Raw genomic sequence first — 11,533 nt, forward strand, 5'->3', positions numbered from 1 at the left:
TTCATTACTCCTGCATGCTGTAGTTTCTCAAAATTTGTTTTATTTGTTTTTTTTTTCATATAGATGCCGCCAAAGAAAAGAATTCGTCCAGAAAAAGCTGCAATAGAATCTGCGGTAGAAGAGGTGTTAAAAAAAGGACAGTCTATTCGTTCTGTTGCGACAGCATATAAAATATCAAAATCATATTTAGCAGATATCGTTAAGAAAGTTAAAGAGCCTTTAAGTACGTATACTCATGATCCCAATATTGGCAATAGACGAATTTTTAGCCAAGAACAAGAGGCCCAACTTACAGATTATTTAAAAAGATCGTCGAAGATGTGCTACGGACTCACAACAACCCAGGTTACAGAGCTCGCTTACCAATTTGCAGCTGCGAATCATGTCGCAACTGAAAAGTGGATTGAGCAACAAAAGGCTACAAAGGATTGGTTTCGAGGGTTCATGAAAATAAATCCATCATTATCGGTACGCAAACCAGAAAATACGTCTTTATCCAGGGCTACATCTTTTAACCAAGAAAATGTTGGTAAGTTTTACGAAAATCTAGAAAACGTATTAAAAAAAAAAGAAAATTGAACCCCATATGATATGGAACCTTGACGAAACTGGATGTTTAACAGTGACTAACCCGACAAAAGTAATTGCAACTAGAGGGTGTAAACAAGTTGGACAGGTGACATCGACAGAGAGAGGACAGTTAGTCACTATGCTTGGATTCATTAATGCTTCTGGTGGCACTGTTCCTCCTGTGTTCGTGTTTCCTAGAGTCCATTTCAAGGAATTCATGCTACAAGGTTGTCCAAAAGGAGCATTAGATTTAGCCAATCCAAGAGGTTGGATAACTGAAGAGAGTTTCTACAGGAGCATGATACACTTCATCAAGTATGTGAAGCCGTCTGAGGAGAACCCTTGTTTATTACTATGTGACAATCATTCTAGCCACATAACAATTGACATTGTCACGTTGGCTAGAGACAATCACATAACAATTTTGACGTTTCCACCTCACTGTAGCCATCGCCTTCAGCCGCTGGATGTTTCGGTATATGGTCCTTTCAAAGCCCGATACAGGGAGGCCATGAATGCATGGATGATATCTCAACCCGGAAAAACGGTATCTATATACGAAGTGGCTCAATTTGCCAACACCGCGTATGTCGCCGCATTTTCTATGGAAAATGTTATTGCGGGGTTTCAGAAAACTGGGATACACCCATTTAACAGAAACACATTCACTGAGGATGATTTTTTGACATCATTTGTCACTGATAGACCTATGCCTGAGCTTCGAGATGCTGAAGTAACAACTGATGACGCCCATGAACTTGGTGCTAAAATTCCATCAACTGTCGATGCTCCTCCAACATCTGCTGATATCCTGTCTACCTCACCTTCACAAACAACAGGCTCAGTCAGTCATCAGTCAGTCAGTCAGTATCGAATCCATCAACCATGGTTTTATCTCCTGAATGTGTCCGACCATATCCAGAGGCGTTGCCTAGAAAGAATACTCAGAACCGATCCAAGAAGATGAAGAGCACCGTTATAACTGACACGCCTGAGAAGGATGCACGGAAAAACTTTTAGCTAAAAAGAAAATTAATAAAAAAAAAAAATAATAAACTGAAAACTTCGAAAAACATTAAAAAACTCCCGCAGTCATCTTCTGAGTCGTCAGATTCCGATTTTTCACTCCGAGAATCAGACGATTCTGATGGATCAACATATAATCTACCACCTCCCTCTAAGGCATCATCATCTAAAGCATCTACATCCAAGGCTAAAGGCAAACATAAGCAGCGAAAAACTCAAAATAATAATAATAATAAAACGGATGACTATTGCATTGTTTGTAAGGGATCTTATTTATGCAGCAGTATTGACTGGCTAGTGTGTGCCATTTGTAAAAAATGGGCACACGAGACATGTGCCTTGAAGGGTACAAATAATTATTTTTGTCATAATTGCAATTAATAGGTATTCCAATAACGTAACGGAATACATAATGTAACGGAAGACTGATTATTTTAAAATGTAGAATAAGAATTATAGAAAATAAGAAAACTAACAATTTGCGATTTATATTTTAAAATCTATATTATTGATACTAGATTAATTATTTGATACCATGACTAAGAAGTTGAGTCTAATTATGTTTTTTATTATTATTTTTTGATCTCAGAGTAGTATCACAGTATTAGACTTACTGTATAAGTGTTATTGTGTGTAAAACTTTTTAATTTAATTTTTTGATATTACTGTTAATGTTGACAAATTAAAGCTAAGACAAAGAAGTTGAGAGATTAATAATTTTGTGTTGTTTTTTCTGTAATTGTTTATTTTTATATCTCGGTTTATGTTGTAAGAACTAAAGTGTTTGACTTATTTACTGAAAACTTGTTATGTTAAAACATATAATTTGTGACATATTGAGTATTCATGTGGCTCAAAGTATGGCACTCATAGTTAGGCCGTTTCAAAACACCCACTGTCCTATTCAATGCTATCTGTTTTATGAAACGGACATAAGTAAGATTAAAAAAAAACACTGTATTTTTTATAATAAATTTAATTTTTTTCTTCAATTGTGTATAAATACTTATACAATATTAACCCCCAATTCCTTTAGGACAGTTAAAGACCTCCTATTATTTTAACTACAGTATGTAAGAATACTTGAAAGTTAAATGTCCGTTTCATGGCGGATCTCCCCTAATTATGTCAATCTGTTCATAAACGGGATATTTACCATGTTTTTTATTTTTATTTTGCGAAGCTCGATATTTCGACATTAACTGCGATAATATGACTTGTTCACGAGTCTCGTGAACAACACATATAGTACAATAGTTTTAGTAATACAAGTAACAATGTTAATCTAAAATCTTATTTGTCAATCTGTTTTTAAAGCTTATTCGCTAGTTGATTAATTATTTTGGTGACTACGGTCATAGTTTAACATCGTTAATCTAAACAAGTGATTTTTAACAGTCCTTAACCTTCTGAGAAGAATTCTTTGAAATATTTTTGAATCAGTACCATTATTAATAAGTATTATTACTTTTTGTCCTTTCGTGTTAAAAAAGATCGTAAATGTAACGAAAATAAAATTTGTTTGTTGTGTCTCATATTTTTTGTATAAACGGCTTGAATCTTATTCATTCGTTTATAAGGGATAAACGCTTTGACATAATATTGTAAGAATTTTAATACAACATTGGTTCATAAATATTATAGAACTAGCTGTGATACCCGGCTTCGCTTAGGAGTTGATATGAGATTACGTGGTAGTTGAAATAAAAAATAAACTATGACGTAAATACTAAAAAAAAAAATCATTGAAAACATTTTCTCATTATTTACACTACTTGTTTATAAACAACATTTTTTTATTGTATTGTCCGGGGTATATATATATAAATTTTTAAATTCTCGATTCTTCAATACTTTTATTTTATTTTATTTTCTTTCTTCGCTTTTTCTGCTTCTCAGGGTGCTCATTCTGGTTCGTTGATTTTGTAAACGTGCTTCGTGCTCTTCTTCCGTTTCATTTCTTCGATATTCTTTTATTTCCGCCGTTTCGCTGCAGAACTGGCAAGATCTTCTCCTATTTTACGTCTAGGCATTGTAGTCTGTAAAATAGAAATTAAATAAACATTTTATAGACAAATATATTGTTACGTAAACGTGGGGTACGTTAAGACAAAGTAAAAAATTTATTTAACCTTCAAGCGATCGCGCGATATTTTGTTTACGGCCAAAAGTATATATACCTAGAAGGCATCGATTAAACGTCGCGCGACTGTTTGTAGGTTAAGGATATTACAATTAAAAGAAAAGAAAAAAAAAACAATTATAATTAATTACATACACTATTAAAAATACTCACATTTGATATTTCACAATATAGGCTCACAGCAACTTTATGCTTCTTCGCTTCAAAGTAAAGGCTCACAGATAACTTCTTTCCTTTTCGTTTCGAAACCGCTTGTTTCGCTGTTCAAATCGAACTGACTCTGGCGGGCGAAACCGAGCCCTTATATATTCAGAGAGCTAGGCTCTAGGATATTCGAGAAAGTTTGAGAATATTTTCTTTCTCACACCTTCTAGAATGTTCTCGACATTATCGTCCGCCGTAACAATAGGTTCTGCAGCTGTAGCATACGTAGTAAGGCGCGAAATTTAAAAACTTAAGTTTTAAAATATTTAAGAACTAATTTGAATAATTAAAATTATGTCACTTTAACTCTAAAATATAAGTTAGCTATTGCTGTATAAATACATAAAATTTAATAACTTTATCATAGTAACAAATGTAATTTAAGACTTTATTGAAATTGGAATTTTAAATTTTTTCGTTTATGTTCTTTAAGATCCACGGAAGATTTTAATACTTGAAAAACAATTAAAAAAATAATTCATTTACTATTAAGTTTTGATAGAACGAAGTTTGTCCGGGCAGTTAGTATGTTATAAAAGAAGGTTAATTTAAGTCTCAGAAATCAAACCTTTAAGTGCAAATTCAACGTAGGTAAAGTCGAACGGTTCATCTAGCATGTAAGTGAAGACTTGACAATGGAAATACCGGAGAGGCTTAAAGTCGACTCACTAACGAAACTGTTCTTGAATTATCTTTTGTAATTAATTATCTTCAAAAATCTTTTGTTAACTAAGTAAGATCAATTGCTTAAAGTTTGTATATAATTTAAGTAAAGCCTTGAAATATATCGGTGTAAAGCAAGACTACACAAAATTTTGTTACCTCCAAACGAAAAATCCCGATGCTCACCGGGAACTATACTAATCTTCTGTAAAGTTGTGGTACATCCCCAGATGGGCTGCTCCAGATTTTGAACAGGACATATCGCTACTGAGTACCTTAAAAACAAGATACGCACATTAGGAATACTTCAAAAAGTAATCGTCAGATTTCAACCAAATTTAAATGAGTCATTCACTGCCTAATAAAAAAAAAATAAGTAATAAAATAATTTCCAAACTTTATGGCGTCTTAAGCTATTGAAATTTAACTAAATATTGTATAGTATACACCGATAATATAATTCGTTGTATTTTGAAAAGAAACGTTTTCCTTACTGTAGTCGCTTGGATTTGTTTAAACGACATTTTTTGACAACTTGTCGAGAATGGGTAAGATTTAAATTTATGAAGCTTGTGCGTCTTCACTGACAAAATAATCATTAATTATAATTATTTGCATATGCAGAAACGCAAGATAATGTAAACTCAGGTTTTTCTGAATAAATTAAATTGAGATAAATAATGCTTTGTTAGAGCTGAGCAAACAATGTTTCGCTGGCTGGCTGGCTGACTGGCAGGCTGGCTAGCTGAACAATGTCTCTTCCTCCACATATAAGAAAGATAGAAGCAGATAGATAGCTTTATCTACCACGCTCCTTCAATGCAGTTTGGTGGGCAAGCAATAATCCTTATTATTTATACTACACGATTTACGATTTCAATCGGGTGGCCGTGATTACAACCGGGATCGAGAGCTTTACGTGTTCATAGAAGCATAGTGTAGAAATATTTGTAAAACTACAAGTTTTGTAAAACTACTAGGTATTACCGCTTGCCCTCCGCATCAAACACGTGCAATCGAACCTACGATCATTCAATCATTATCGATCATTGTCATGGCGGAGTTACGGGATACTATTCCCTTACAATTTTATCATCACATGGAAAAGTATTTATTATGTGTAATATTGGGTCAAGTTTGTTCCTTTTATACAAGCGTTGTTAAAAATTTCAGTGTAATCAAATTTAATACTTGTTAATCAAACTAATTTATGTTTAAAAGTTCACAAACAGCTGTTTCTAACTTAGCACACCCCGCGGTAAACCCGGACATTTTGAACAACCTAAATAAGTTACGTACACCGTGTTTGTGAGATTATTATAATAAATATTTATGAAAATAAACTAGAAATATTTTTGTTTTATTGTTTATGAGTGTTTTTATTTTCAAACATTTGATGAGTAATGAAGTATGTACCAAATAATCAAAAACTTTATCTTGATTAAATAACGCACTGATTATGAATAGATTGTCACAGTAGGTCATGTTGCATTTGTAGGAAAGATCTCGATTCGATCCCATTTCGAATCGACAACAATACATGATGATGTTTACGATGCAGTAAGAAAAGCAGTCATTGGTTGTAGCAACCGGCATTTTTATTGTGCTTAGTTGATAACCGCGTGCCGCGCGTGGCGCTCGTGCCTCCATTCAAGTCACACAAATTATTATTCACCATCGTTTCTTCTGTGACCTATTTTCGTCGCGTAATCCTCTCTTTTAGGCGCTTACTTTGTTTAAACTCACATTCGTGCACAGTCGTGTTATCTCGGACCACCGAAGACACTATCACTGATTTATCAAGTTACACACAATATTTTTATATTCAAGCCAATTGAAATTTACGAGCGTCGGTGATAATAATTGATCAAGGTATATTGAATTTGATTTATATTGTAGCTGATAACATCGTGCAAAAACTTTTAAAAGATTATTTTCTTCCATCTTCTAGCCTGTAAAAATAACATAAGGGTTGTTCCATTTTTAGTTTGAAGTGAGATTTGCAGTGTAATAGGAAAATTTTGCTACTATTTTTGTCACGGTTAAATTTGATACAGTTTTGTAAAATATGCCGTACATGTATTAAAACTTTATTACCAGAATAAGATACAAATAAACTTCACTACTAATTAAACTTAGTCTACTCATGGTTTATCTAAGCTTCCAAGCACAGTCTTGTTATTTTTTATAAGCTTTTGTTAGGATAAGCAAACTAAATAAAATTTCTAATTGATTTTTAATAAGTTTGATTCGTACTCTAACAAAACTAAATGTTTGCTAACGTTCCTAATTTCTTGATTTTGATAATAACTGTTATTGTATCTAAAATAAACCAATAAAACTATTAATTAAGTTCTAAAAAAGAATGTAGTCAAAGCATCATCGGGGCAGGAGAAGAGTGCTGCACAACTACCGCCTTTTCTTACTTTTCGAAAAGAGACAGTCAAAATTGTAGGATATTAAAATATAAAAGAATTTTCTCTATTGACATCAAAACTCCTCCTCTTATAGTTAGTATTTTGCTTCTAGAGCTAATATTATTTTTTATATGTTCCAATAATTTGACATTATTTAATAAAAAAATGTGTAATTTAAATAAAGGCTCTTAAAATAAAAAAATAAGCATAATATTAGAACCCGTTTATAAGAAAAAATAAACTAAACATTTAAAAACTACGTAATAATACCTTATTTTGATACTTAAAAGGCCTGTATAGATGTACTATTTGCTGGATCGATTTGTACCAAACCTAGCAAACTACTGCAAAGAAACTCGCTTTCACATTAAAAAAAATCACATATTAATTAGTAGTTTAAGAGCTACAATGTCATAGACGGGCATTGGAGTAAAATTTTTATTATCTAATTGCGTCGGGATTCCGCTGATTAAGTTAGATTTTGATTATTATTTGTTACGCTCAGTTAGCGGTTGTTGTAAATATTTTTTTAGTAATTGGTATTTAAAAGGAAAGGGTACCTGAGAGACTTTTAAAAAATAGACATTTGAATAAAATGTTCTTGTCTCACTGTATGCCACCGCCGCGCCTCGAGTCAAGAAAGGGACAACTGCAGCTTAGACCGTTTTAGGTAGATAATTCATGACCAAAACAGCATTTCGTAGTCGACTATCTTCTCCGCAAATCATGCCATTTTTTTTTTTTAATTTAAAAAACCTTCAGCTATGTATGTTCTCGTTTTTTTTTTTTTTGTAAATGTGCATAATTTTTTTTTTTTTTTTAGTGTATGGAAATGTATGAAAATTAAGCATTATGAGAATACAAATATGATAATTGTGTTTGCTCGCAAACGAAAAAAAAAACCGACTTCAATTACATCGACAAGTAATACAACATAGATCGACGAAAAAATAGTCAAGCAACTACGCGTTATCAAAGATTACTCAAAAAGTAATTATCAGATCTCGATAAAATTTATATGTCACCACATGATAAACATCAGCTTTCGATTAAATTAAAAATTATCAAAATCGGTACATCCAGTATAAGGTTATTACGGATTTTCGAGAGTTTTCCCTTGATTTCTCTGGGATTCAATCATCAGATCCTAGTTTCCTTATCACGGTACCAAACTAGGGATATCTCCTTTCCAACAAAAAAAGAATTATCAAAATCGGTATATCCAGTAGAAAGTTATGCGGTATAATACAACGTAGGTCGACGAAAAAAGCGTCAAGTAGAAACGCATTATTGGATATAACTCGAAAAGTAGTTGTTAGATCTCAAATAAATTTAAATGGGACCAATTGGCACACACCACCTTTCGATTAAAAGAAAATTTGTCGAAATCGCTCCACCCAGTGAAAAGTTCTGATGTAACATACATTAAAAAAAAATACAGTCGAATTGAGAACCTCCTCCTTTTTTGGAAGTCGGTTAAAAACCAAGAAATAGGTGTTAGCATGGTCATGGCAGTCAAAGATTTTATGTAACAATAATATTATTTTGATCTAGTGTCATTATCCACGTAGGAAACAGTCAACTACTTTTGTATGGAGAAAGAGCCAGTATCCTCCCCTCTTAATAATAAGTCTTATTAATTCATATTTGAAAAAAAAATTAAATGTCAATAGCTTTGATTCCTCGATTGAAAAGCGATGAAAACCTCCGTGAACCGTGAACGCTCTTTTTACGAGCTTAAAGAAACCCCCATTTCACAATTTTAAATTAACCAATCTTCTTCCTTCACCATCGATCGCAAACCCTTTTAAATTCTACAAAAAATATTTTTTAGATTGTTTTTTTCCTTTTAATATAAATTTGTTTTTAAATCGTTTTATTTTTAATATGTAATTAGTTTCATACTTTATACCTCGTATTTTATTTACAATTATCCAAGGGCATTTAAATATACACGTGTTATTCCTTACTGAAAGCTTAATTCGGTTATGTAATTCCATAATCTTTCTGTATTATAAAATTTGTGTGCTGTGTGGCTACGGGTGCTGTGTGGCTACGGCACTAAAGAATTTAGCCACCCCCTCTCTTCCCGTGGGTGTCGTAAGAGGCGACTAAGGGATAACAAGGTTCCACAACCACCTTGGAACTTAAGAAGCCGACCGATGGCGGGATAACCATCCAACTGCTGGCTTTGAAATACACAGGCCAAAGACGGGCAGCAGCGTCTTTGGTGCGACAAAGCCAGTACTGCGGTCACCAACCCGCCTGCCCAGCGTGGTGACTATGGGCAAAACACATGAGTTCACGTTATTTTTGACGTAAACTTGTGGAGGCCTATGTCCAGCAGTGGACTGTATAGGCTGTAATGAAATAATGAAGATAAAATTTGTTCGAAAACTTTTATTTTTAAACGGTTTTATTTAGCTCACCCCGTTTGTTTTATTTTTTATTCTTGGGTCAAATTTAGTAATTCAAATTTCACCCTCTTCCTGTCAACCGATTAATCTGAAATTTTGTATACACTTTGGATTTTGGTGACAATACAATTATGTTTATTCATTATCATTATAAATTCAAGATGGCCGCCGCTACAAAATTGCGGATAATTTATGTTTTATTAATCCCATCAATATGGGTATCAAATGAAAGGGCTCAACAAGCAGAATACAATATACTATAAAAAATTGAAATCCAAGATGGCGGCCGCTACAAAATGGCGGATAACGTAGGTTTTATCAATCCCATCAATATGGGTATCAAATGAAAGGGCTCAACAAGCAGAATACAATATACTATAAAAAATTGAAATACAAGATGGCGGCCGCTACAAAATGGCGGATAACGTAGGTTTTATCGATCCCATCAATATGGGTATCAAATGAAAGTGCTCAACCAGTATAATCAATGTACTATATAAAATTAAAATCCAAGATGGCGGCCTCTACAAAATGGCGGATAACTTAGGTTTTATCAATCCCATCAACATGGGCATCAAATGAAAGGTCTCAACAAGTAGAATACAATTTACTATGCAAAATTGAAATCTAAGCTGGCCGCCGCTACCAAATGTCTGATAACAATTTTTTATCAATCCCACCAATATGGGTATCAAATAAAAGGGCTTGACAAGAAGAATACAGTGCACTATACAACCTCAATATTTAAGATGGGCCTTGCAATAATGAAGCACTAAATGAATTAAACAGAATGCGAAATAAAAACTAAAAACTAGAAAATAAAAATAGGTAAAAAAACTTTTTAAGTTAAACGGTTTTATGTTAAACATACATTGCAATGTTTAAGATAAATGTACTAAAAACCAAAAAATAATAAAATAGATACAGTCGTGGGAATTATAAACATATGCATAGACTAGACTAAAATAAAACCGTGGGGCACGTCAATTGTCTACAAATTATCGACTTAATGTGCGATAGAAGAATCGTTTAATTCGTCGTTAAAATAGGCAGTTGGCCCGCAGACGGTGAGGAAATTACTTACTATTTTCTTGCTCATGGAAATTCCAATATTTATACACTCCATGTAAATAAAAGAGATGTTTCAACTAGTTTATCGTTGGACATTCACACTGCTGGCTGGCGAGGAATCGTTTCACTGCTCGTAGTTTGTCTTTAATCGACAAAACATATGATAAAAGTACTACTCGCTCACCACTATGAAACCCTAAAACTCGCTTATAATCGAGCTTGCTAGCTTGTTTCCACATTCTAGCCCTACTTATCACACGTCCATCGTTGTCGGTTGAACAACTGCCTAATTATAGTGTAACATTACAAAACAAACATTTTAATCAACGATTGTAGACAATTGACGTGCCCCACGGTTTTATTTTAGTCTAGTCTATGCATATGTTTATAATTCCCACGACTGTATCTATTTTATTATTTTTTGGTTTTTAGTACATTTATCTTAAACATTGCAATGTATGTTTAACATAAAACCGTTTAACTTAAAAAGTTTTTTTACCTATTTTTATTTATAAATAAAAGTTTTATCATGTCATTAAAAATTCATAGTAATCTACATATACTAATATTATAAAGAGGAAAGATTTGATTGCTTGTTTGTTTGCATTGAATAGGCTCCGAAACTACTGAACCGATTTGAAAAATTCTTTCATTGTTGGGAAAGTACACAATCCGCAGATAATATAGCCTATATCATCGAAAAAATAGGGGAAAAAATTATTTTGAAATTTTTGTTAAATACGCTTACGAAGAACGGGTGGGATGCTAGTTTTTTATAAGTTAAAATTGTAACATCAGTATCAAAATAATTATTAGAGTACTATATCAAATATAACGTAATCATTGAGAAATCTAAGCCATAGTTATATTGAATTAAACTCACTCCATTCTTATCGACATTAATTAAATACCGTTTACTTAGTTTCTATGTGACGTTGCCATTCAAGGAAAAAAATATTATAGCCTTTTAAAGAACAATACCCAACAATTGTTCTTAGTGTAGTTTAACTTTTTACGTATTT

General features: G+C 32.8%; 1 protein-coding gene and 1 long non-coding RNA gene across 2 annotated transcripts; one reads left to right on the forward strand and one right to left on the reverse strand.

Annotated features, from left to right (window-relative positions):
* Positions 1–709: 709 nt before the first annotated feature.
* LOC123669780 (MFS-type transporter clz9-like) lies at positions 710–1,537 on the forward strand. Its single transcript, XM_045603371.1, has one exon. It carries the CDS (start codon positions 710–712, stop codon positions 1,535–1,537), a length of 828 nt encoding a protein of 275 aa, XP_045459327.1.
* Positions 1,538–3,432: 1,895 nt separating this feature from the next.
* On the reverse strand, positions 3,433–4,050 carry LOC123669161. Its single transcript, XR_006745699.1, has 2 exons — positions 3,893–4,050; positions 3,433–3,635 (listed from the first exon to the last, which is right to left on the reverse strand). It is a non-coding gene; the product is annotated as an uncharacterized LOC123669161 (long non-coding RNA).
* Between the last annotated feature and the right edge of the window lie 7,483 nt (positions 4,051–11,533).

The sequence above is a fragment of the Melitaea cinxia genome, chromosome 3 (genome assembly GCF_905220565.1).
Source record: "Melitaea cinxia chromosome 3, ilMelCinx1.1, whole genome shotgun sequence".
NCBI classification, from domain to species: Eukaryota; Metazoa; Arthropoda; class Insecta; order Lepidoptera; family Nymphalidae; genus Melitaea; species Melitaea cinxia.

Bases quoted from the DNA above. Each gene is read 5' to 3' on its own strand.
- LOC123669780 (XM_045603371.1), top strand. From the start codon at position 710: ATGCTTGGATTCATTAATGCTTCTGGTGGCACTGTTCCTCCTGTGTTC.